Genomic DNA, 25,750 nt, shown 5'->3' on the forward strand with positions numbered 1-25,750 from the left:
CCAGCAGGTGTCAATAAAATCCCAGCAGCAGAAGTTTGGGCTCCCCAAGCTGGTGAGAAAGCTCTGCTGAAGTACAGCAAATGAACCAAGCCTCTGCAGCCCCAGGAGGCCTCTCCTGCAGAGCTGAGCTGGCACTCACTCCAAGCTGTCAGTCCTGACTCCCTGTCTGTCACCAAGCCAGCAGCAGCAGCTTCCCAGCACCATTCTGGGCAGCATGAATCCTGCTACTGACCTGAAGCCCCTGCAGTGGCAGGGCCCAGATGGAGCACTGGGAAGCTGAGGTCTGCTAGGTGCAGCTGGAGTCCAGCTTCTCCCACCAAGAGCCCAAGGATGGGGGAGAAGAAACCATCGCAGAAAGTGCAGTAGCCTTACAAAGCAAAAGCCTTTTCCTAGGGTGAGAGCTAGCAGGGAAGGGCTGAGCAGCCCTGAGAGGGCTCCCAGGGTAGGGGCAGAGGAAGAGAAGAGCTGCAGGCTCCAACCAGCCCTGGTGCTTTGCTTCTTGAAGCTCACATGAAAGTGTTTCTGGAGTCCTGAAACTCCATCCAAGGGACAGCAAAGCAGCCAGGCTGGAAAGCTGTGCTGTGCACTGCCCCTGCACTGCCAGCTCCACCTTCTCTCCCCCTTTGCTCACACTCCCTCCCCTCTCTCCCACTCACAGACTGTGCAACACAACAGCAGGGCAGCTGCTCCAGCCTCTGAGGGCAGCAGGAGTTGGGTAAGGGCTGGGGGCTGACACTACAAGCTGGCACAGTGGCCTGGAGGCAAGTCCAGCTGCTGCCCTGAACAGGAGGGAGAAAACAGTTCCATAAACCCAGCCCCCAAGGGTGCCCAGGAGCAGCAGGGGTGCCCAGGAGCAGCAGGGGTGCCCCCCAGGAGCAGCAGGGGTGCCCCCCAGGAGCAGCAGGGGTGCCCAGGAGCAGCAGGGGTGCCCCCCAGGCGGCAGTGCTGTCCTGAGGGCGAGCCCTGGCACGTAAGCCCCTGCCAGGGCTGTGCACCTTCCCCTCCTGCCCCCTGAAGGCAAGCAGAAGCAGCTGGGCTGGCACAGAGAGGCTGTTTCTCTTGAAGAACAAAACTAAGGGATAAAAAAATACCTTGTTCCTCCTCTCTCAGCTTTATTTACAGGGAGCTGGGGAGCTCTGCTCCAGGCAGGAGCGCCGGCCCCGGGCTGGGCCCAGGCCCATGTCTCACCAGAGCACAGCCCCCAGGGGAGCAGCAGCACCTCAACACAGCCTCCCTGGGGCCAAGGGCCACAGTCAGTGTCCAAAGGGAGCAGCAGGCTGGGTGCTGAGCCAAGGGCACCACCAGGGAGGGCAGGCTGCAGGGGCCATGTGCTCCTGGCCCAGGCCAGCCCTCACCCTTGCAAGTCATTGAAGCAAGTGTTGCAGACCCGGACTGGCTTCTTGGAGGAAGGGGTTAAGGCATTCTTTGCTGAGCACTCTGCACAGAAGATGTTCCCACACTGCCTGCAGTGATGCTGGGGAAGAGAAGGAACAGAGAAGCCACACATCAGAGAGGGGCAGCACAGGATCCATACCAGAATGGTTGGGTTGGAAGAGACCTCAAAGCTCAGCCAGCCCCAGCCCCCTGCCCTGGGCAGGGACAGCTCCCCCCAGCCCAGGCTGCTCAGGGCCTCATCCAGCCTGGCCCTGAACCCCTCCAGGGAGGGCACAGCCTCCCTGGGCAGCCTGTGCCAGTGTTCTTCCACCCTCACTGTACAGAATCTCTTCCTCATCTCCAGTCTCAATCTGCTCCTTTCCAGCTCCAATCCATTCCCTCTCCTCCTGGCACCCCCAGCTCCTGTCACAAGTCCCTCCCCAGCTCTCCTGGAGCCCCTTCAGGTACTGGGAGGCTGCTCCAAGGTCTCCCTGGAGCCTTCTCTTCTGCAGGCTGAGCAGCCCTCCCTGAGCTGCTAACATCTTAGCTGCCCCCAGCTGGTTTCACAGAGGCCTGACCTAACCCCCTCAGCTGTTCTGCTGCTCCATGGCCACTCTGTAGCAGTAAGGTTGGCACCAAGCCCCAGCTCATGCTGATGCTTCCTGCTTCCACCAACATCTCCTTGGGGCAGCTCTGCCTTCTCTTGGGCTCTGTAAATGCAGCTCAGATTGATTATAAGCAATTTCCCTGCCAATAATGCCCTTAGAGCAGGGGCACTTCTCTTGCTCCCTCCAGGGGCTGAACTATCCCCACGAGGTGCTGCTTCCACAGAGGAGGAGGCAGCAGGGGGAGAGCAAGCTCCACAGACTGCACTCTGAGTGTTTAAGGCCCTGCAAGCAAGGGCTGTGCCCTGAGATGATCACAGCTGCAGCTCAAGGCCATTGCCTGAAGTCTGGAACCCACCTGAGAATAAGACCAAGGCCCCCCCCAGCCCCAGCCCCAGCCCCAGCCCCAGCCCCTGCCCCAGCCCCAGCCTCTGCCCCAGCCCCAGCCCCTGCCCCAGCCCAGCCCCAGCCTCTGCCCCAGCCCCAGCCCCAGCCCCAGCCCCAGCCCCAGCCCCTGCCCCTGCCCCAGCACACCTACCCTTCTCACTGTCACTGAGAAGCCTTTCCCACAGGCCATGCAGTTCTGTACCTCGTTGTCCTCTGCCCATTTCCTGTTGAGAGCTTGGGTGTGCTTGATCTGCAGGCAGCAGGTGAGAAGGAACAGCTTGGGTTGGTTGGGGTTTCAGTGGGTGCCTGCCTCCTGCTCCCTCTCTTTCCACTGCACACCCAGAGCCCCAGCTCTGCCTGCCCTCACACTCCCCCCACACTGCCAGGCTGGAGAGGACCCCCAGGGCCATCTGCTGCAGCCTGAGAGCTGTGAGTTCACAGAGTGGTCCAAGCCAGAAGGGAGCTCCAGAGCTCAGCCAGCCCAAGCCCTCTGCACCCAGCAGGGACAACCTCCACTGGAGCAGGTTGCCCTCAGCCCTCTCCAGCCTCACCTTCAATAGCTCCAGGGAGGGAGGCTCCCTGGGCAGCCTGCTGCAGTGTTCCAGCAGCCTCCTGGTGCAGAACTTGCTCCTCACATCCAATCTCAACCTGCTCTGCTCTGGTTTGATGCCATTGTCCCTGGGGCTGTCCCTGCAGGCCTTTGCCAGCAGTCCCTCTGCAGCCTTCTTGCAGCCCCTTCAGGTGCTGGCAGCAGCTCTGAGGTGCCCCTGGAGCCTTCTCCTCTGCAGGCTGCACAGCCCCAGCTCCCTCAGCCTGTGCTCAGGGCAGAGCTGCTCCACCCCCTGAGCATTTTTGTGGCCTCCTCTGGACCTGCTCCACCAAGTGTCAAAGCTATGAGCAGCCTCAGCCCCCCCCAGCCAGCAGCATGGCTCTCCAGACCCCAAGCACAGCATCTGCCTCACTCTGGAAGGGTAAACCACCCCCAGGCTGACTTGAACTTGAAGCCCTCCTAGGCTGCCACCCAGGGAACCCAGAGTTTGGCTGCCCCCAGGTCAGATGGTACCTGCAGAGATTGGTTTTCCCTGCCCAGCTCCTGCATGGCAGCAGTGGTGTTGTCCAGCTTCTTCTTCATTTCTACAAGTTTGGCTTGAAGCTTCTCAATTTCTCCCTCACCCTTTATACACCTGAGGGGAAAAACAAAGACCACCACCACAAAACCAACACAACAGACCACAGTGAGCCAGCTCAAGGCAGGTGAGGCTCCTGGGGGCAGCTGGAAGTCCCTCTCAGCAAATGCAGCCAGAAATGGCCTTGCTGTGAATGGTTCCTGGATGCCTTGACTGGGAACTGTGCTGCTCTGACAGTCAGCTGCAGGTCCTCTGGCAATAGCTGCAGCTTATTAATACCTGGAGTGGCTGCCCCCTCCCTGGAGCTGCTCAAGCCAGGCTGGGTGAAGCCCTGAGCAGCCTGGGCTGCTGGGAGGTGAGCTGCCCATGGCAGGGGGTTGGAGCTGGCTGATCTTGAAGGTCCCTCCCAACCCAACCCAGTCCATGACTCTATGAATCTGTAAGATGAAAAGCCACAAACTACACTCTGCAAAGCTCAGAGGAGCCCAGTGGAGCTGGAAGGCTCTTGAGGATGTGCTTAAATCTTTGAGCACAAGCAGAGAGCTGTGGCTGTGGGGGTGATGAGGTCCTGCTAAGCCTGCCTTACTTTCTGCACAACAGCCCACAGAGAGCAGAGGCTGCTCCCACTGCCCCTGTGCTGTGCTCTGGAGAGGAGCCTCTGGGAACTGCAGCCACAGCCCAGCACTAGGAGCAGGCACAGACTGAAAGCAGGCACCACAGAGAGTCCTGAGACAGCTGGGTCCAGTGTGAGGCTACCCCACAGCACTCAGTCAGAGTTGTCTGGGTTGGAGGAGACCTCTGAGGTCAAGTCCAACATCAACCCAACCCCACCATGGGCACCAAACCATGGCCCCAAGTGCCATGGCCACAGGTTCTGGAGCACCCCCAGGGATGGGGACTCCACCACCTCCCTGGGCAGCCTCTGCCAGGCCCTGACCACCCTGGCAGCAACCAACCTGACCCTCCCCTGGCACAATCTCAGGCCAGCTCCTCTCCTTCAATCACCTGAGAGCAGGGAGCAGAGCCCAGGCCCCAGCTCCTCTGAGGGAGCTGTGGAGAGCAATGAGGTCTGCCTTCCCCAGCCTAAGCCACCCCAGCCCTGGTGCCAGAGCTTCACCTCTCCAGCAGAGCTCTCCTCTCATCCTGGTTGTTCTGCACCGTGGCCTCCAGCACAGCGATGTCCCCGCGCAGCTCGTCGGTCTGCTTCTCCAGCTCGCTCACCCTCCTCTGGCTGCTCTGCCACTCCTTCTTCATGGTGGCCAGGTTCTCATTCAGGGCTGTCACCTGCATGCTGAGCTTGGCCTCCTGCTCCTCGTGCCTCCTGGTTCCTTCTTCTCTCTCTTGTTTCTCTGCAAGCTAAGGAAACAGCAGGGCAGTGAAAACCAACCCCCCAGGCTTCCTTCCCCCACAGCCTGCAGCCAGCTGGGGCAAAGAACCTCCCTGCTCTAGACCCACTGCTTGCAATCAACAGCCTCTGCCAGACCAAGCTGTTGTCCCACTGGATCTTCCCACCCTGCCCCAAAGATCCCTGCCCATGGCATTTAAAAGCTCAGGCAGTGTGAAACTGAAGCCAGCTCTCTGCTTCCTGTGTGTCCCTGGCACACTCCAGAGTGAGTCTCGCACTGACCAGCTGAGCCTCAGCTTCAGCACACTCCTTCTTCAGCTCCTCTTCCCTCTTTCTCAGCTGATCCTTGGCAGCTTGGTGGTTTGTCCTCTCCTCTTCCAGAGCTGAGTTCATGCTATCCATTCTGCCCTGCAGCTCTAGTTTCTGTTGGATCAAGAGCTGCTTTGCATCCTTGAGATTTGCCACCTCCTGTTGGGAAAGAGAGCTCAAGGTGAAGGCAGCAGCACTGGCAGAGTCCAGCAGTTCAGCTCACAACAACTCCAATGCCTCCCATGGGGAGGGCAGGAGAGGCTCAGTTGAATCCCTGGGAGGAAGGATGACTGCACAGCTTCACAGACTGCCTTGGGCTGCAAGGGAGCCTCAGAGGTCATCTTGTCCAACCCCCTGCAGGCAGCAGGGACAGCTCCAGCTTGCTCAGGGCCACATCAAGGCTGATCTGGAGTGGCTCCAGGGATGGAGCCTCCACCTAGTCTGAGCAACCTCTTCCACCCTCCCTGTGCAGAGCTTCCTCCTGATGTCCAACCTCCCTCTGCCCTGCTCCAGTTCCAGACCACTGCCCCTGGGCCTATCCCCACAGCCCCTCCTGAGCAGTCCCTCCCCAGCCTGCCTGTACTCAGGTACTGAAATGCAGCTCTGAGGCCAAGAGGCTCTGGTGGGAGGTGTCCCTGCCCATGGCAGGGGGGTTGGAACCAGATGATCTTCAAGGTCCCTTCCAACCCAAACCATTCCATGGATCTCTGGTATCTGCAGCAGGCATCTGCAAAGCCTCTCCAGGTAACATCCCCTGGGCAGGCACTGACTGCTTGTCAGCCAGCCAGCCAGCTCAAGGCTGGTGGTAACCTCAGGGCTTCTCTCTCTACCTTCTCAAATCCTTGCTTGCAGGCTCTGAGCTCCTCACCCAGCTTGGCATTCTCCTTCTCCAGCCTGCTCCTGACCTCCTGCAGCTCTGTTGTTTTGCACTTTTCATTAGCCAGGTCTTTTTCTTTCAAAATCTGGAAGAGAAAGGGAAAGTGATAGAGAAAAATGACTTCTTCCAACTTCAATCAATCAATCAATCCACAGATAGATAAATCACTGAGCAGAAACCACCCAGGGCCCAAAGCCTGCTTGGAGGCTTTGCAGTTAGTGTGTCCCAGATCCCTATCCACAAGGTGCAATCAGAGCATGCTTGCAGCTCCAGATTTCAGCTCAGATGAAGTCTTTCCACCTAAACACTCAGAGCAGATCCCTTTGGGACCCACTCCAGCCTGCTCAGAAGGCAGAGGCCACCCCAGCTGCCTTTGCCATGCACTGCAGCACTGCTGTGCCCTTTACAGAGTCACAGAGTGGTTGTGGCTGGAGAGGATCTTCCAAGGTCATCCAGCCCAGCTCCTCTGCAGGGAGATCCTCAAGCAGATCAGGTTGCTCAGAGTCCCATCCAGCTTGCCCTGGAATGTTTGCAGGCATGGGACACCTACCAGCCCTCTGGGACAGGGTCCCTCCACCCTCCCCAGGGGAAAATCTCCTCCTCCTCTCTGCTCTGAATGTTCCCTCTTGCAGTTTCAAACCACCACCCCTTCTCCTCTCACAGCAGGCCCTGCTGGAAAGACTGTCCCAAGCTTTCTGATCATCCCCTTCAAGCCCTGGGAGGCTGCAGTGAGGTCTCCCTGCAGCCCTCCCTTCTCCAGGCTGAGTTTCTGTGTGTGGGAATGCCACAGAGAGGAAGGAAGGTGCCTGGGGGAGGGGGGGCAGAATGTGACTGCCAGAAGGCTCCAAAAGGAGGAGGCATTTACCCTGTCATTCTGAAGGTCCTGCAACATCTTGGTCTTCTCACCCAGCTGCTGCTCCTTCTTAGAGGCATCCTGCTCCAGTGTGGACTTTGCTTTCTTCAGCTCCTGAATCTGCTGATTGCTGCTGGCAATCCTATTCCTGCTGGACACCAGCTCCTCCTGAGCCAGGGCAAGTTTGTCTTCTGTGCACTTAAGCAGAAAGAGACTGCTGAGAACTGGCTGCCAGGAGAAGAGCTGCAGAAACTAAGCAGCCACATCTTCCACCTGGGACACTCACCATCCAGCCTGACACATTCATGGAGTCATGGAATTGGTTGGGCTGGAAATGCCCTCTGAGCTCATCCAGTCCAACATCAACCCAACCCCTCCATGGACACCAAACCATGGCCCCAGGGGCCACAGCCACAGGGTTCTGGAACCCCTCCCTGGGCAGCCTCTGCCAATCCCTGACCACTCCTGCAGCAAAGAAATTGTTCCTCATCTCCAACCTCAGCCTCCCCTGGCACAACTTCAGGACATTTCCTCTACTTCTACCACCTGAGACTAGGGAGCTGAGCCCCTCCTCCTCTCCAGGCTAAGCAACCCCAGCTCCCTCAGCCTCTCCTCCCAGGGCTGTGCTCCAGACCCCTCCCCAGCCTCATTGCCCTTCTCTGGACACATTCAAGTGTCTCAATCTCCTTCTTAAATTGAGGGGCCCAGAACTGGACACAGAACTCCAGGTGTGGCCTGAGCAGTGCTGAGCACAGGGCAGAGTGACCTCCCTGCTCCTGCTGGCCACACTGCTCCTGATGCAGGTCTTGGCCAGCTGGGCACACTGCTGTTGAAGCAGAGCCTGGGATTCAGCCGTGCTGGTGGAGCGCTCCGTGGAGCTCTCTGGTGCAGCGCTGTGCCTGCAGCTGCCAAAGCCTCCCGGAGCGCTGCCAAAGCCTCCCGGAGCGCTGCCAAAGCCTCCCGGAGCGCTGCCAAAGCCTCCCGGAGCGCTGCCAAAGCCTCCCGGAGCGCTGCCAAAGCCTCCCGGAGCGCTGCCAAAGCCTCCCGGAGCGCTGCCAAAGCCTCCCGGAGCGCTGCCTCGCTTCCCACTGGCAGCGCAGCCTCCCGCCCGGGCCGCGGCGGCAGCCCCGGCGGTGCCATTGCACAGAGCGGCCAGCAGGTGGCGCCGGGCGCGCAGCGCAGCTCAGTCTCGCAGCGCCTGGGCTCAGCGCAGCCTCCCGCGCGGGCCGCGGCGGCAGCCCCGGCGGTGCCATTGCACAGAGCGGCCAGCAGGTGGCGCCGGGCGCGCAGCGCAGCCTCCTGCCGGGCAGCTCCAGAGGGCAAGCAGGGTCCCCTCAGCCTCCTCTTCCGCACACAGCTGCGCTGCAGGCAGCGCCCTAAACCCGCTCCTCTGATCAGTTTGGCATCTCGGAACCTCTGCAATCGGCCAGGCAGAAGTGGAAGGGGCAAGGCCCCGGGAAATGGCTGACAACTGAATCACACTGAATCACTGAGTGCTGGGGGCTTGGAAGGGACCTCTGGAGAGCATCCAGACCAAACCCCTGCCAGAGCAGGGTCACACAGGAACACATCCAGGTGGGTTTGGAAGGTCTCCAGGGATGGGAGACTCCACCACCTCTGTGGACAGCCTGCTCCAGGCCTCCCTCTCATGTTAGGAAGGAACTTCTGCTGCTGACGTTGGTGCCTGCTACCCCTGCTCCTCTCAGATAACCTGCAAGACAGTGGCTGCTCAGATGCTGCCAGACTCTGCCCCACTTAGCTGTGCTGTTCAAATGAGCTGAAAGCTCCAATTAGGACCAGGAAAAGAGGAACATGAACAATTAACTCTTCAAAGACTGGAAAAACCAAATCAGCTTTAGATCAGAGTCACACAGTGGTAGGGCTTGGAAGGGACCTCTGGAGATCTGCCAGAGCAGGAGCACCCAGGGCAGGGCACACAGCAACACAGCCAGGGGGGTTGGGACAGTCTCCAGAGGAGACTCCACAGCCTCTCTCTGGGCAGCCTGCTCCAGGGCTCTGCCACGCTCACAGCAAAGAATTTTCTCCTCCTGTTGAGGTGGAACCTCCTGGGGTCCAGTTTGTGTCCACTGCTCCTTGCCCTGCCCCAGGGCACCACTGAGAGCCTGGCCCCTTCTCAACACCCAGCCTGCACTGCTCACATCCCCTCCCAGGCTTCTCAGCCTCAGCTTCAGATGTCCTTTGTCCCAGGGCAGAGCTCTATCAGCACTAAACTCTGTATGGATCAGAGGGTCTTTCACTCCTGTGTGGCTCTGGCACTTCCAAACAAGCTCCTAAGTGACACAGGACATTAAAATGATGTGTGAGTACCTTCAGGTCTTGCCTGGTTGCCAGCAGCTCAGACTCCTTCCCATAGAGGTCCAGCTGCAGCTTCTCCAGGCTTTCCTTCTGTTTTTCATGGGTCTTCTGCAAGTCTGCCAGCTTGCCCTTCTCTGTCTTGAGCTCCTGAGCTGACAAAACCGACTGCTGCTGCAGTTTGTTCTCCAGCTCTGCCTGAAACACAAGCAGGGGAAGTCTCAGCTGAAGTCAGAGGCAGTAAAGGCAGCTTCACCACTTCTAGAAACTGCCTCTTCATGCCAGACACCATTCTGGGGGGGCTCTCCCCCTCTGCAGCACACTGCAGGGCAGGGAGCTGCTGCCTGGCACTTTAGGTTCATGATTTGTAACTCACTTCACCACAAACTCTAATTCCTTGTCCAGAGAAGCATTAAAAATCTAACTGAGGTCTCCAAGGGCTGCAGTTTGCTGCCTAGAGGCCAGCCAGGAGCAGGGCAGGGCACACACCACAACATCCCCCAAGGCTGTAAGACAGCTGAACTCTCTCCATCCTGGTGTCTGAGTCTCTGCTTGCTTCAGGCTGTCACTCAGCTGCATTCCTTTGGTGTAACAGGAGAGGACCTGGGTTAAGCTGGCCATGGATGCTTCAAAGCACTGCAGAGCCTGCCCCAGCTGCCCTCCAGATTCTGCTGCTTTGCAGGAAGAAGACAGCTCCTGAGGCTGAGCAGCCCCCTTCAATCCTGCTGCCTTGGCACTGAAGCTCACAGAGAGGGAGAGGGTGGAAGGGAGCTCTGGAGAGCCTCCAGCCCAGCTCCTCTGCCAGAGCAGGGTCACTCAGGGCAGCTCACACAGGAACACAGCCAGGTGGGGCTGGAAAGTCTGCAGAGGAGGAGACTCCTGCTCCAGGGCTCCACCAGCCTCACACCAAAGAGCTCTGTCCTTGTGTTGAGGTGGAAGCTCCTGGCTTGCAGTTTGTGTCCCTTGCCCCTGTGCACTAAGAGCCTGGCACCTGCATCCTGACAGCCCTCAGCTGTTCACAGACACTGAGGTGATTCCCTCTCAGCCTTCTCTCCTCCACAGCAGCCCCAGGGCTCCCTACCTTTCTTCACAGCAGACCTGGGGCAGCTCAGTCTCCCTGACTGCTCCACTGCACACAGCCAAGGGCAGCTGTGCAGCCTCACCCCCGCTAAAACCTTCAGCAGGGCCTCCAGGCCTGGGCCTGAGAGAGCTGGGAGCAGCTTTTGCAGGGCTCCCTGCTGCAGGACTCCTCTGCCAGCACTGCTTCTTCCCATTTTGTGACTGCTGCTGCTCCAACAGGGTCTGAGCAGTTTGTTTCCACAGCCTGACCTCAAGCCCTCCCCAGCAGAGCACAGCAGGCAGAGCTGCAGCACTCCCCAGAGCCCAAGCAGCAGGTGAGGCCTTACCTTCTCCAGCAGGGCAGTCTTCAGTTCAGCCTGCAGGCTCTCACTGTGCTGCTTCTTCTGCTCAAAAGAGTCCTTCAGCTCTCTCAGCTTGCCCTGGAGGTGCTGCTCACTCTTTTCTTTCTCCTTCAGCAGACCCTGGGTCTCCAGAGCTTGTGTCCTTGCTGACTCCAGCTCCAGGGACAGCTGCTTGGAAATCTGCATTCAGAGAGCATCAAGTAACTCCCACAGCACTCTGGCTGCAGCCACTTGGTGCTTGCTGCACTGTGTGAAGCTGCCTGGAGCCCTGGGTGAAGCTGCCTGGGCACCTGGGTGAAGCTGCCTGGAGCCCTGGGTGAAGCTGCCTGGAGCACTGGGTGAAGCTGCCTGGAGCCCTGGGTGAAGCTGCCTGGAGCCCTGGGTGGCTGAGCAGCCAGGTGGCTCAGAGAGCAAGCAACTGATGGCACAGGTTAAAGCCTGCTCAGGGCCCCAGGAGATGAGCTGGGCAGAATCCTCTGACAGCAGGAACCTGCCAGGCTGGCCCTGCTCTGCCTTTCTCTGCTGCAGGCCAGGCACCTCTCCTGTGATGCCTCCCTCTGATCAGCAGCAGAGGATGTGCAGGAAACAGACTCTGGTTTGTTGGCCCAGTGTCCAGCTAGGCCACTGCTATGTTCTAGGTGGTGGGACCCTGGCAAGCAGACTAAAGAGCAACCATCACACATTCAAATCACCTCTGACTCCCAGGCTCCTGTCCTGAGTGCCAGCAGGGGGCTTTCAGCACCCAGCACTAAGAGCAGGCAACTCTCCTCAAGCCAACAGCTGTCTGCTCCTTCCTCCTGCCCCCTGCAGCAGACACCAAACAGCCTCCTGCCCTTGCCACAGAGCAGCAGAGTGCTTCTGCTGAGCAGGAGGGGAGCCAGGGCAGCAGCAGCAGCCACAGAGCAATTGCCATCACATCCACAGAGCCTCCTTCAGGCAGCAGGAGTCCATCACAGCCCATCAAGCTGTGGCCACTGATGATATCTTCTCCTTTGGGGGCAGGTAAGGAGGTGCATGAAAGCAGAGCTGGCCTTCAGGCTGCCAGCTGGGCCACACTCTGCCTGCAGGACCTTTGGAAGAGAGCTCACAGGCAAGGGGTGCACACCAAAGACACTAAACCCTCCCAGGAGAGCTGCAGATGTCCTGCCAGCCACACACACACCATGCAGGGCAGGCCTGGGGCTGACCCCAGCCCCAAGCCAAACCACCTGACAGCTGTCACTGGCTGCAAACATGAGGCAAACAACACAGCCAGGGAGGCCCTGCTGCTACCAAGGCCTTGTCTCACAACCTGAAGGGCTAAAACCTCTCTCTCAGGCATGTGGAGCACACAGAGGGAGGAGCAGAACCTGCCTGTTGAAGCTCAGCATCACACAGCCAGGGAAGGTTTAGGATCACCTCCTTGCAGTGCCCCAGAGAGGCCAGGGTGAGAGCTGCAGCCTCCTGCTCTCTGCTGGGGGAGCCTTTGCCCCATTCAGCACTCTTGCTTCCCACACTCCTGCAGCCCAGCACACAGCTTACCACTTCCTTCTTCTCCAGGGAGTTTTTCAGCTCATTCCTCTCTTTAGCCACAGACTCTGTTTGCACCTGGAGCTGCTGCTTCACTTCTTGGTAAGACTTTTCCTAGGAATCAGAAGAGAAGAGAAGGAAATGTTCCTGTGAGCTTCTGAGGCTGCCCCCAGGTGCTTCCCTGGCAGGACCTGCAGAGCCCTCACAGGCCTTGATGCTCTCCAGAGCAGCCCTGAAGCAGGAGCCTTGGGGGTGCTGGGTGCTGAGCAGCTCCCCAGGAGCCAGCAGTGCCTCCTGCAGCCCTCAGGCAGCTGTGTGCTGGGCTGCAGCCAGAGCAGGGTGGGCAGCAGGGCAGCAGAGGGGATCCTGCCCCTGGGCTCTGCTCAGACCTCACCTCCAACCCTGCCTCCAGCTCTGGGGTCCCCAGCAGGAGAAGGACACAGAGCTGCTGGAGAGAGCCCAGAGGAGGCCACAGAGATGCTCCAAGAGCTGAGCACAGGCTGAGGGAGCTGGGGCTGTGCAGCCTGCAGAGGAGAAGGCTCCAGGGGCACCTCAGAGCTGCTGCCAGCACCTGAAGGGATCCTGCAGGAAGGCTGCAGAGAGACTTTTGCTGAGGGGGTCTGGAGCCAGGCCCAGGGGGAATGGTTTGGAGCTAAGGCAGAGCAGGGTCAGAGTGGAGCTGAGGCAGAAGTTGTTCAGCAGGAGGCTGCTGAGCCTCTGGCCCAGGCTGCCCAGGGAGGCTGTGGCTGCCTCCTGCCTGGGGGTGTTGAGGGCCAGGCTGGATGAGGCCCTGAGCAGCTGAGTGTAGCTGAGAGGTGTCCCTGGGCATGGAGGGGAGGTTGGAGGAGATGAACTCTGAGCTCCCTCCCAGCCTGAGCCACTCTGCCTCCATGACTTCAGAGTGCCCATGCAAGGCACAGCAGGGGAGGAGGAGCTGTGCTGCAGGGCTGGAGCTCATTTCCTTTGCCACTCCAGGCTGCTCTGGGGTCAAGCACTCATCCTGCCACTCTTGAGACCTTCCTGAAGCTCTGCTATTTAAGTAGTCTGAGGAGGCCTCAAGCTGAGCATTCCCAAACCACAGCACCCCAGAGTGGCTCTGCTTGGAAGGGAGCTCAGAGCTCATCTCCTCCAACCTCCCCCCCTCGGGCAGGGACAGCTCTCAGCCAGACTCAGCTGCTCAAGGCCTCATCCAGCCTGGCCCTGAACACCCCCAGGGGTGGGACATGTGGCAGGGAGAAGTGATGTGACAGATGTGTAGCAGCCCCCAGCCAGGTCCTCAGCCTGCAAAGGCAGCAGGCCAGGCCCCAGGGAGCAGCCTACTGACCATCTCTGCCACAGCTGCTTTGCCTCTCTGCATTTCCTTTTCCAGTTCCTCCTTTCTCTTTTTGAAGGACTCAGAACTTTTGGAGAGCTTCTCTTTGGTAGCTGTGAGCTCCTTCAGCAGAGTCTCCTTCTCTGACTTCACTTGCTGCAGCTCTGATGTTGCTGCCTGCACTTTGCCATCCAGCTCCTTCAGCTGTTTGCTTGTCTCCTGATTTGATTTCTCCAGGTTTTGTCTGAGGCTGGCCTTCTCCTCCTCCTGCCTGGAAATTTGCTGTTTCATTTGTTCCAGGGCCTCAGATTTCTTCTGCAAGTCCAAGGTGGCACTGGACACCCTGCAAATGGAAAAGAGAGAGCAAAAGGGAATGCAAAATTAGATCAGTTTGCTGATTCTCCTTCCCAGGTTCTTCTGGATCTCCAACCTCAGCCTCCCCTGGCACAGTTTCAGGCCAGTTCCTCTCCTCCTAGCACCTGAGACTCACTGCAGCCTCCTCTCAGGGAGCTGTACAGAACAAGGAGGTCTCCCTCAGCCTCCTCTTCTCCAGGCTGAACACCCCCAGCTCCCTCAGCTGCTCCTCCCCAGCCCTGCTCTCCAGACCCTTCCCCTTCTCTGGCCCTGCTCCAGCTCCTCAATGCCCTTCTGGGAGTGAGGGCCCAGAGCTGAACCCAGTCTATGAGGTGCAGCCTCAGCAGTGCCCAGCACAGGGGCCCCATCCCTGCCCTGCTCCTGCTGCCCACACCACTGCTGCTCCAGGCCAGGCTGCTGGTGGCCTTCTTGCCCACCTGGGCACTGCTGGCTGATGTTGAGCCCCTCCCAGCCATGCCTGCCTCTGAGGAGTGCTGAGGCCAGCTGCCACCTACTCTTCTCTCGCAGCCTGCAGCTCCTGGCTCAGCTGTGCCGCGCGGCGCTCCGACTCCGCAGCCTGCTGCCGCTGCTGCCGCAGCTCCTGCAGGCTCTGCTCTCTGCCTGCCCTCGCCTCGAGGATGTCAGCTTCCAGCTTCTGAGACAGGAAAATGCACTGTCAGAGCCAGCAGGGCACAGCCAGCAAACAAAAAGCCAGCAGCAAGAAGCAGAAGCCAGCCAGCCTGTGCAGCCTTTAGTGCAGAGGGCAATGCCACTGCTCGCAGCCCCCTGCCTGCTGCAGCCATTGGCTCTCTTGCATCAGCTGCTGCCTGCAGCTCCCTTGCTCCTCCACAACTCTCCCTTCAAACAGGCACAGAACCCCAGACTCACAGACTGGTTGGGTTGGAAGGGACCTCAAAGATCATCCAGCTCCAGGCCCTGCCATGGGCAGGGACAGCTCCACCAGCCCAGGCTGCTCAGGGCCTCACCCAGCCTGGCCTTGGACACCTCCAGGGAGGAGGCAGCCACAGCCCCCCTGGGCAGCCTGGGCCAGAGTCTCCCCAGTGATGCCTCCCACTGCACTGTGTGTGCAGGAAGAAATCTGAGTGGATTTACACCTTGGAAAGGATCTGGCCTCTACACACCAACCACCAAAGCAGTTAACCAACTGACCCCAGCCAGCACCAGATCCCAGGCTGTGGGGGCTGGAAAGGACCTCTGGAGCCCTCCCACTCCAATCCCTCTGCTAAAGCAGGGCCCCCACAGCAGCTTGCCCAGGCTCACACTGTCCAGGTGGACCTGGAATCTCTCCTGAGAAGGAGATTCCACAACTGAGACTCCACAGCCTCTCTGGGCAGCCTGCTCCAGGGCTCCAGCACCCTCACACCAAACAACTCTCTCCTCATGTTCAGGTGGTCCCCCCTGGGTCCCAGCTTGTGCCTGTTGCCCCTTGTCCTGTCCCTGGGCACCACTGACAGGAGTCTGGCCCCAGCCCCTTGTCCCCCACCCTTCAGCTCTTGCTGAGCATTGATCAGGTTCCCTCTGGGGCTGCTCTTCTGCAGGCTCCACAGAGGAGCTCTCAGCCTTTCCTCCTCACAGAGCTGCTCCAGGCCCCTCAGCCTCCTCTGTCCAGTCCCTCAGCTGCTCCTCCCCAGCCCTGCTCTCCAGGCCCTTCCCCAGCTGGGCTGCTCTTTTCTGGACACCCTCCAGCCCCTCCATGTCCCTCTTGGAGTGAGGGGCCCAGAATGTGAGATGTAGCCTCATGAATGCCAGGCAGAGGGGGAGAACCACATCCCAGCCCTGCTGGCCACACTGCTCCTGGCACAAGCCAGGATGCTGTTGGCCTTCTTGGCCACCTGAGCACACTTCTGGCCCACCTTCAGCCAGCCAGAGATCAACACCCCCAGGCCCCCAGGGGCTCTCCAGCCACTCTGCCCCAAGCCTGCAGTGCTCTGTGGGGGTGCTGTGACCCAGGTGCCCTGAGTGGAGAAGGTTGACTTCTGCAAGCCCAGAGGCTGTGTGCAACACAAACCTTCAGCTGCCCCTCCAGCTCTTCAGTTTTCTGTTCCAAAGCCAGATGTTTCTCTTTGTGCTCTTTGAGACTGGCTTCCAGCTGAGCACAGTGCTCCTGCTTCTCACTCAGCTTAGCTGTCACCTGCTCCAGCTGAGCACTGACCTTATTCAGCTCCTGAGGTGGAAGCAAAACACAAGGCTCATTAGCTCCTAACCAGCTCCCCCAGATCCCTGCTGGCACAGCTGAGTGGAATGCTCTGACAAACCAAAGATGGAAATCATGGCTGGGGTGGTCTCCCTCCTGTTCTGAGGGGCAGGCAACTGAGAGGGAAGGCACCACCAGGGGCAGAGATTCTCTGTAAATGGTGAGGTCTCTGTTAAAGCCTCAATACTCCTCTCCCAGCTTCACAGGCTGAGCAGAGGGGCCTGGGGTTACAACTGCAGGAGGAGCTGTGGGTAGTGGAGGCCTCAGGTGCTGCAGTCTGTGCAACAGCAGCTGGGAAGCAACACTGCAAAAGCTCAGGGAACAATTCTGCCACCATCATGAAACTAAGCACTGCCAAAGAGGAAAGCAAAGAGCATGGGCAGGGCTCCCCACAGCTGACTTCAGAGCATCCAGCTCCACACAAGCCAACAGCACCTCCACAAGGGGCAGGAACACTTCCCCCTCCCAGCCACTGGGATCACAGCAGTGTCACAGCTTCTGGCACTCCAGCCAGGCTCATTTGTTTCATTATTGATCAGGATCTGAGTGGGGCCTGCAAGAAAGCTGGGGAGGGACCTGTTGCAAGGGCTTGTAGTGACAGGATGAGGGGAGCTGGACTGAAGTATGGGGAAGATCAATTGAGACTGGAGGTGAGGAAGAAATTCTTTGCAGGGAGGGTGGGGAGACTCTGGCACAGGCTGCCCAGGGGGGCTGTGGCTGTCCCCTCCCTGGAGGTGTTCAAGGCCAGGTTGGATGAGGCCTTGGACAACCTGGTCCAGCGGAAGGTGTCCCTGGCCATGGCAGGGGGTTGGGAGTGGATGAGCTTTGAGCCTAGGAATTATTTACCAGTTGCACAAAGAGGCAGCTCCTTACACTCCCAAGCTAGGGAATGCTGCTGGGTTAGCTGCTGCTGGGTTAGCTGCTGCTGGGTCAGCTGCTGCTGGGTTAGCTGCTGCTGGATGCTCCCAGGAAGAGCACAGCAGCACTGACCCTGACAACTCAAACACTTCATTCAGCAGCTGGTGAAGTCACACAATTGTTTGGGCTGGAAAAGCCCTCTGAGACCACCCAGTCCAGCCAGCAACCCAGCACCACCCTGGCCACCAAGCCATGGCCCCAAGTGCCATGGCCACAGGGTTCTGAACACCTCCAGCCACAACCTCCCTGGGCAGCCTCTGCCAGTGTCTCACCACCCTCACTGGAGAGAGCTTCCTAATCTCCAGTCCAAATCTCCCCTCTTCCATGAGCCCCCTGCCAGGAGTGGATTCTCAGTCCCACTCTTCATCCTGCCCAACAGATTGGGCCTGATCCCAGCAAAGAGAACTGGATGCACAGCAGCTGCTTCCAGTGTCCTAGGGAGTGATTTCCACAGGAGAGCCCTGGGGTGGTTTGCTGTGTGGACAGGCTGCTCCTCAGCCTTGAGGTGACAGAGCAGCTCTGAGTCTCCAACCTGCTGCTTGTCTTGCAGTGCATGCTGAGCAGTGTCCAGGTGGTTCTGCAGGTCTGCTCTCTGGGCAGCTTTGGATGCTTCTGCTGAAAGCAGCAACTCAGTCTTTGCTTTGACCTGCAAGGCAAGGGGGATGGCAATGAGACAGCTACCTGCAGCACCTGCCAAGGCTGCTTAGACCTAGCAGCAAGCTGAGCAGCCAGATCTCTATTCCAGCAGCCAGATCTCTATTCCAGCAGCCAGATCTCTATTCCAGCAGCCAGATCAGTAGTTTTCATCTGCTACTTTAAAAAAGGCAGGTTGACAAGGTTTAGAACAGAAGCACTGAACAGGAGTTGAAGCAATTGCTGGTTCTGAGCTTCAGAGCTAAAAAACACAGTGAAAGTGCCAGTCCTGCTCAGAGAATCATGGAAGGCTTTGGGATGGAAGGCACCTCCAAAGCCCACCTGGGATGGAAGGCACCTCCAAAGCTCACCCTGCAGTAATCAGGGACATCCTCCCCTAGATCAGGCTGCTCAGAGCCCTGTCCAGCCTCACCTTCAGTATCTCCAGGGCCAGGACCTCCCAGGGCAACCTGTGGCAGTGTTCCACCACCCTGATGGTGCAGAACTTGTTCCTCACATCCAATCTCAGTCTGCTCTGCTCTCATTCCAAACCACTGCCCCTGGTCCTGTCCCTGCAGGCCTCTGGAAGCAGTCCCTCTGCAGCCTGCTTGTAGCCCTTCAGGTACTGGGAGGCTGCTCTGAGGTCTGCCTGGAGCCTTCTCTTCTGCACAGCCCCAGCTCCCTCAGCCTGTCCTCACAGCAGAGGTGCCCCAGCCCTGGATCACCCTTGTGGCCTGGCCCCAGCAGCTCTGTGTCCTTATGATGGAACATGCATTTTGTTCCCCAGACTGCTCTGTATGACTCACAGAGCTATAGAATCCTTCAGGCTGGAAAAGAAAAGACCCCTGGGATCACCAAGTCATTAACCCTGCTCTGCAAAGCTGACCTCTAAACCACAGCCCCAAGCACCACATCTAAATGACCTTTGAACACCTCCAGGGCTGGTGACTCCACCACCCCCTGGGCAGCCTGAGCCCTTCCCTAGTGCCCAGCCTGAAGCTCCCCTGCTGCAGCCTGTCTGGAGGGAACACAGCCAGCACAAGCAGGGCTCCTCAGCAGCAGGCCAGCACAAGCAGGGCTCCTCAGCAGCAGGCCAGCACAAGCAGGGCTCCTCAGCAGCAGGCCAGCACAAGCAGGGCTCCTCAGCAGCAGGCCAGCACAAGCAGGGCTCCTCAGCAGCAGGCAGAGCTCCATTACCTGCACATCCAGCTGGGAGACCTTCTCTTTGCTTTCATTGAGCTGGCTGGTGAGTTCTGTGAGGTTTGCTTCCAGGGCCAGCACCCTGTCCTGGGCAGCCCTGAGATGGGACTTTTGCTCCTGCACTTGCTCATGCAAGTTCTCTTGGGCCTGTTTGTGACTTTCTGACTGATTCTTCAGCTTCTCTGTCAGCTGAGTTACCTGCAGGGGAAAAAGGGGAAAGAAAGGCAAAGGAAGGAAGTAGAAGAGAAGGCCAAAGAAGTCAGAAACCTTCTGAATCCCAGCATGGCTTAGGATGCTTCTGCTGACTCAGCAAGATCTCATTTCCTCTCTGACCTGTTACAGTGAGGCAAGACTGCACCCCACAGCAGCCTGCAAAGCAGGGTACTGCCTCCTCCCCAGGGCTGCTCAGGGCCAGGCTGGATGAGGCCTAGCTGGGAGGCAGCCCTGCCCATGGCCCTCCCAGCCTGAGCCACTCTATGATTCTGTGGTGGAAAGGGAAGCAAAGGGAGTTACAGAACCACAGAAGGCTTTGGGTTGGAAGGGACTCTCAGAGCTCCTCTTGGCCACCCCCCTGCAGGCAGCAGGGGCAGCTCCAGCTGGAGCAGGCTGCCCAGGGCTGCATCAAGTTCCTGACCTTGGATGCCTGCAGGGGTGGAGCCTCCACCAGCTCCCAGGGCAGCCTGTGGCAGTGTCTCACTGTGCAGAACCTCCTCCTGATGCCCAACCTAAACCTGCAGTGCTTTAACACTGCCAGTTTGGCCTTAGTGCAGTGGACCCAAAGCAGTGAGGGGACAGCAGCTGCAGGCTGGGCTGAGTGCTGCTGATGCAAGCAAGAATTCAAACTCTTGCTCAAGTAAGAGAAGCAGAAATGTCCCCAGGCTGATGGCTGAGCAGGCAGCACTGGCAGGGTCCTGAGGCACACAGCCAGGAAGCCCTGCTCCTGTGCTCAGACTCACAGCATGGCTTGGGCTGGAAGGGACCTCAAAGCTCAGCCAGCTCCAACCCCCAGCCATGGGCAGGGACACCTCCCAGCAGCCCAGGCTGCTCAGGGCCTCATCCAGCCTGACCCTGGTGCTGAGAGCAAGGAAGTCCCCAAAGCACAAGCCTTGTGGAACTGCCAGCAAGGTCCTTCAGTGAGTGCCAGAGCACCACAGCAGGCTGGTGCCACTGCTGCTGAGAAAGAGCAAGAAGCCACCAAGAGCCACTCCTGGTGAGTGGTCTCTGAGCTCTCACCTGTATCTGCAGCCCGTGGTTCTTCTCTTGCAGCTGCTTGAGCACTGCAGTCTCTCCTTCCCCAGCCTGGATCTTTGCATACAAGTCCTCCCTCTCCTTCTCCAGCAGGGCAATGTTTTCCTTGCTTTTCTGAAGCAGAGCCTCCAGGTTCTGAATTTTCTGGTCCTTGTCTCCAATTTGCCTCAGCACCTGCTCCAGGTCATTCTAGGAAATCACACAACAGCCTCCCTCAGGCCAGGGCCCTTAGGAGCTGCTCCTAAGGCACAAAGGGCTGGGCAGCTGATCAAACACTCTCTGGATCACACAGGCACAGCATGGGAAGGGTTGGAAGGGACCTCTGGAGAGCATCCAGTCCAATCTCCTGCCAGAGCAGCATCACCCAGGGCAGGGCACACAGGAGCACAGCCAGAGAGGGTCTGGAAAGGCTCCAGAGCAGGAGACTCCACAGCCTCCCTGGGCAGCCTGCTCCAGGCTCCAGCAGCCTCACACCAAAGCAGTTTCTCCTCATGCTGAGGTGGAGCCTCCTGGGTTCCAGTTTGTGGCCATGGCCTCTTGTCCTCTCCCTGGGCACCACCAAACAGATCCTGGCCCCTTCCTCCTGCCCCCCACCCCTCAGCTACTGATAGACATTGATCAGACCCCTCTCAGCCTTCTCCTCTCCAGACTAAACAGCCCCAGGGCTCTCAGCCTCTCTTCACAGAGGAGACACTCAAGGCCCCTGAGCATCCTCTCCACTGGACTCTCCCCAGCAGCTCTCTGTCTCTCTTGACCTGGGGAGCCCAGAGCTGGATGCAGGATTGCAGCTGTGGTCTGAGCAGGGCAGAGCAGAGGGGGAGCAGACCCTCCCCAGCCCTGCTGGCCTCACTTTCCATGATGCCCCCCAGGACCCCATTGGCTCTCTTGGCCACAAGGGCACATTGCTGCCCCATGCAGAACTGAGGACTCCAAGACCTTGGTCCATGGAGCTGCTTTCCAGCAGCTGAACCCTCAGCCTGTGCTGGTGGATGGGGCTGCTCCTGCCCAGAGGCTCTGCTCTGGGTCACAAGGCACTACCAGCAGGCTCAGGGTCAGCCATGCAAGGCACTCCTAGAGAGCAGCTCCTCACTGGGGTAGCAGAGCCCTGGGGCACAGCTTCAGCTGAGGATGCACAGCTTCAGCTGAGGATGCACAGCTCTCACCTGGGCTTCCCTCAGCTTTGCTGTGGTGTTCTGCTGCAGGCTCTGCTGCTCCTGCTGCTGCTGCTTGGCTTTATCCAACTGGTGCTGCAGGTCTGTAGAGTTTGCTGCTCTCTCCTTCAGCTGGGAAACACAAACGGAACAACCCAGAGACACAACAAAGTCACCAGGCTGGGATGGACAAACAGCACCCAGGGGTGCCCCAGGGCCAAGGATGGACAAACAGCACCCAGGGGTGCCCCAGGGCCAAGGATGGACAAACAGCACCCAGGGGTGCCCCAGAGCCATTCCAAATGCTGACAGGTTTGAGTCTGAACAGGAGGGTTTGGGAAGTGGCATAAAAACGTCTCATGCTGCCTAAAGAATCCAAACCTAACCCAAATCCTGGCTGTTCACAGAGTGGCTCAGGTTGGAAGGGAGATCAGAGCTCATCTGCTCCAACCTCCCCACCAGACCTGCCCCAGGTGCAGGACTCTGCACTCACCCATGTTGAACCCCCCCAGGCTCCCCCTTGCCCAGCTCTCCCCCCTGCCCAGCTCTCCCCCTGCCCAGCTCTCCCCCTGCCCAGCTCTCCCCCCTGCCCAGCTCTCCTCTCTGCCCAGCTCTCCCCCTGCCCAGCTCTCCCCCTGCCCAGCTCTCCCCCTGCCCAGCTCTCCCTCTGCCCAGCTCTCCCCCTGCCCAGCTCTCCCCTCTGCCCAGCTCTCCCCCTGCCCAGCTCTCCCCTTGCCCAGCTCTCCCCTTGCCCAGCTCTCCCCTTGCCCAGCTCTCCCCCTGCCCAGCTCTCCTCTCTGCCCAGCTTTCCCCTTGCCCAGCTCTCCCCTTGCCCAGCTCTCCCCTTGCCCAGCAGCACAGCCACTGCTCAGCTCTAAAGCACCAGGGCCACAAGCTGCAGCTGATGAGCATCCAGCCTTACCAACACCTGTAGTGCAGCTGGCCTTTAGGCAGACCTGGGCACAAGGCCCCCTGAGGCCCCTGAGGCCCAGGCAGGCATTAGGGTTTCACCAGTGTTCCCCCAGGGCTTTCCCAGCACGGGGGAAGGACATCCCCAGGAGGCCAAACCCTGCCAAGCCCAGCACTGCCTCGGGCTCCTGGCAGAAGCAGAAGCAAGTGGAGCTGGCAGAAGCTCCAGGAGGTGCCCTACCTGCTCTTCAGCACGAGAAAGCTTTAACTGCAGGTCAGCCACCTGCTGCTCCCTGTCCATCAGCTTCTCACTGGAGAGCTGCCTCTGCTCCTTCAGCCGGCCGTGAGCCTCCCCCAGCTGCCGCTCCGTCTCCAGCAGCTTCCTGTGCAGCTGCAAGGGCAAGGACAGGCAACGTTGGCCTTGGGGCAGCCTGCAGCCTGCAGCTCCCTGCTGCAGCCTCACCTGGTGCAGTGCTTAGCCCCCTTCAGGTGCAAGCAGTCTGTAGTTATTGCCCTCCCACAAGGAGATGGAAGTGCAGCTGCACGATGTGCATGCAGAGCACAACACCCCGGTGGGGTGGCTTGGAGAACTCTCAACAGCAGCACAGGGCACAGCAGCACAGGGCACAGCAGCACAGGGCACAGCAGCACAGGGCACAGCAGCACAGGGTGTCAGGGGTTGGAAGGGACCTCTGGAGATCCTCAAGTCCAAGCCCCCTGCCAGAGCAGGAGCAGAGACTCCAGCACAGGGCACACAGAACACATCCAGACAGGGCTGGGAAGCCTCCAGAGCAGGAGACTCCACAACCTCTCTGGGCAGCCTGCTCCAGGGCTCTGGGAGCCTCCCAGGGCAGAAGTTCCTCCTCATGGTGAGGTGGAACCTCCTGGGCTGCAGTTTCCATCCATTGCCCCTTGTCCTATCCCAGGGTGCAGCTGAGCAGAGCCTGTCCCCTCCCTCCTGACCCCCAGCCCTCAGCTATTGATAGCCATTGATCAGATCCCTCTCAGCCTTCTCCTCCCCAGACTGCACAGCCCCAGGGCTCTCAGCCTCTCCTCCCCAGGCAGTGCTGCAGTCCCTGCAGCATCCTTGCAGCCCTCCCTTGGAGTCTCTCCAGCAGATCCCTGTCCCTCTTGAAGTGCTGCTCCAAGAGATGGCCTGGGGGTGCCAGAGGTGTGGGTGGAAGGCTGGACTCTGGTCTGGATGATCTCCAAGCTCTTTTCCAGCCTCAGCAATTCTGTGCTCAAGTGACCTACCTGGCTGAGCTCACTCTGGAGCTGCAGGCCATGCTGCTCCTTTTCCTCCCTCTGCTGCTGGAGCTGTTTGCATTCTGCCTTCAGATGCTGGTACTTTGTCTCTACTTCAGACAACTCTTCTTTAAGCTTCTGGCTTGCTTCCCCCTTCTCCCCTAGCTCTGTCTGTAATCTCTGTATGGAGGCTTCAGCTGCAGACAGCTTGGCCTGGAGCTGTTGGCAGTCCAGGTCCTTCTGATGAAAGCTTGCCTGGATGTTCCTCTTGCTCACAGACACTTCATTGTGTTTTTCCTCCAGCTGGGTGTAGTCCTGCTCTTTCTTCAGCAGCTTCTCAGCAAGACCCTGTGAAAAGAGAGGCACAGCAATTCCAGAGCAACTCTGCTGCCAGGTGTCCAGGGCATCACTCACATTTCTTTTCACCAGAAGGAAGTTTCAGGCTCACATGAGGTCATGAGAGAAACTATTGACCTCTCTTTCACCTTACACAGGCTCATTCTAGAGCTCCAACAGCACAGAGCCTCAGCTGCAAATCCTCACAGCAATCACAGAGTGTTGGGGCTGAAAGGGACCTCTGGAGGTCATCCAGAGGAGGATCACCCAGGGCAGGTCTCACAGGAGCACATCCAGGCAGGTTTTGAATGCCTCCAGAGAAGAAGGCTCCACAAGCCCCTGGGCTGCCTGCTCCAGGGCTCTGCCACCCTCCCAGTGGAGAAGTCACTGCTCCCATTTCAGAGCAGTTCCAGCAGCAGGAGGTTAGGAACTGAGCCTCTTCTGTCCCTGTAGCAAATGCATCACAAGTTCCCTAAACAAACCCCCCTCAAATCAAGCACACACAAAACCCCAACCCCAGCCCCCCAGGAAAGACAAAAGCCCCCCATGCAGTGGGTCCAGAATCCCACCAAGTCTCAGACTCCAGGGACTGCACTGGCTTTGCACACTGGGTCTCTGCTGTGCTACAAGCCAGCAAGTGGCCTCTGCAAGGCAAACCAAGCTCTTCTCAGCAGAGCTCCTGAAAGGGAAAGAAACAGCCTGCCTGAGGCTCCACAGCAGCTTCAGACTCTCTGCAGCAGTACCTTCCTGCACTCCAGAGGAGTCAGAGGGGATGTACACATCAGAATGCAAGACATTCCACCCTGCCCTGTGCCAGGGGAGCCTGGAGATCAGGAACAATTTCCTTGCTGCAGGAGTGGTCAGGAATGGGCAGAGGCTGCCCAGGGAGGTGGTGGAGTCCCCAGCCCTGGAGGGCTTCCAGAAAGCTGTGGCCATGGTGCTTGGGGCCATGGTGGTGGTGGGTTGCTGGTTGGACTGGATGCTCTCAGAGAGCTTTTCCAACCTATGATTCTGTGGCTGCAGAGGATGAGACAGGAACTGAACCACAAATGCTGCTGCTGCTCAGAGAATGGTGTGGGAGGACCCTCAGAGGTCACCCAGTCCAACCTCAGAGGTGTCTCCATTTCAAAGTGAACTGACAAGCAGAGGAAAAGAATCAGGCTCACCTGGCTTTTCTGTTCAAGCTCTTGGACTAAGCTCTGAAGCTTTTGCAGCTCCTGCAGATACACAGCCACCTCCTGAGGGCCTTTAGCAAGTTCAGCTCTCAGCTGGTTAATGGTAGCCTGCAAAGCCAAACAGACCAAAGTCAGACTGTCACCAAAGCTGTGCCTGCAGAACTCCCAGCAGCTGAGGTGGCTGAGAGCAGAACTGAAAGGAGCTTGCATACAAATAACCATCTTGGAGTGACACAGAACACAGAGCTAACCAGGTTGGAAAAGACCTTCAAGGTCACCCAGCCCAGCCTATCACCCAACACCATCTAAGCAGCTAACCCATGGCACCAAGGGCCTCATTCAGGCTCTTCCTAAACACCTCCAGGGGTGGGGACTCCACCTCCTCCCTGGGCAGCACATCCCAATGGCCAATCTCTCTGGCTGGGAAGTGACAGGATGGGAGGGAAAGGACTGAAGCTTGAGGAGGGCAGACTGAGACTGGAGATGAGGAAATCCCTTCCAGGGAGGCTGGCAGACTCTGGCACAGGCTGCCCAGGGAGGCTGTGGCTGCCCTCTCCCTGGAGCTGCTCAAGGCCAGGCTGGATGAGGTCTTGAGCAGCCTAACTGAGAGGTGTCCCTGCCCATGGTGGGGAGGTTGGGGTAGGTGATCTCTGAGGTCCCTTCCAACCTGGTGCAGCCCAGGTGTACCTCAGAGTTTGCCTGCTCTGCCTGCAAGTGCTTGCATTCATCTTTCAGCTTCTCAGACTCCCGCTCCCGTTCCAGAGTCATCTTGTCCATCAGTGTCTGCACCTGCACCAGCTCCTTCTTCAGGACAGCCACATCCTCCACACCAGGCCTTTGGAGCTGAGGGGCAGAAGAGCAGCAGTCAGCAAAACACCTTTGGCAGACACACTTCCAGTGTCAATCACCTCCAAAGACCTTCAAACCATCAGCT

General features: G+C 58.7%; 1 protein-coding gene across 2 annotated transcripts in view; it reads right to left on the reverse strand.

Annotated features, from left to right (window-relative positions):
* Positions 1-1,088: 1,088 nt before the first annotated feature.
* The window catches only part of EEA1 (early endosome antigen 1), a 41,917-nt gene continuing 17,255 nt past the window's right edge, over positions 1,089-25,750 (reverse strand). For both annotated transcript variants that reach the window (XM_068142826.1, XM_068142825.1), the window contains 21 exons: positions 25,504-25,659; positions 24,808-24,924; positions 23,315-23,653; positions 22,302-22,451; positions 21,164-21,283; positions 19,986-20,189; positions 18,750-18,950; positions 17,452-17,565; positions 15,816-15,971; positions 14,302-14,441; positions 13,445-13,775; positions 12,133-12,234; positions 10,597-10,791; positions 9,206-9,388; positions 6,890-7,075; positions 5,978-6,109; positions 5,121-5,306; positions 4,611-4,849; positions 3,430-3,550; positions 2,518-2,616; positions 1,089-1,474 (listed from right to left, as the gene is read on the reverse strand). In XM_068142826.1, the coding sequence (XP_067998927.1) occupies positions 1,352-1,474; positions 2,518-2,616; positions 3,430-3,550; positions 4,611-4,849; positions 5,121-5,306; positions 5,978-6,109; positions 6,890-7,075; positions 9,206-9,388; positions 10,597-10,791; positions 12,133-12,234; positions 13,445-13,775; positions 14,302-14,441; positions 15,816-15,971; positions 17,452-17,565; positions 18,750-18,950; positions 19,986-20,189; positions 21,164-21,283; positions 22,302-22,451; positions 23,315-23,653; positions 24,808-24,924; positions 25,504-25,659 (3,594 nt within the window). In that variant the 3' untranslated portion in view covers positions 1,089-1,351. The remainder of the gene's footprint in view (positions 1,475-2,517; positions 2,617-3,429; positions 3,551-4,610; positions 4,850-5,120; positions 5,307-5,977; positions 6,110-6,889; positions 7,076-9,205; positions 9,389-10,596; positions 10,792-12,132; positions 12,235-13,444; positions 13,776-14,301; positions 14,442-15,815; positions 15,972-17,451; positions 17,566-18,749; positions 18,951-19,985; positions 20,190-21,163; positions 21,284-22,301; positions 22,452-23,314; positions 23,654-24,807; positions 24,925-25,503; positions 25,660-25,750) is intronic.

Source organism: Melanerpes formicivorus, unplaced genomic scaffold (genome assembly GCF_026170545.1).
Source record: "Melanerpes formicivorus ecotype bairdi unplaced genomic scaffold, bMelFor1.0.p_v2 SCAF_8, whole genome shotgun sequence".
Taxonomy (NCBI): Eukaryota; Metazoa; Chordata; class Aves; order Piciformes; family Picidae; genus Melanerpes; species Melanerpes formicivorus.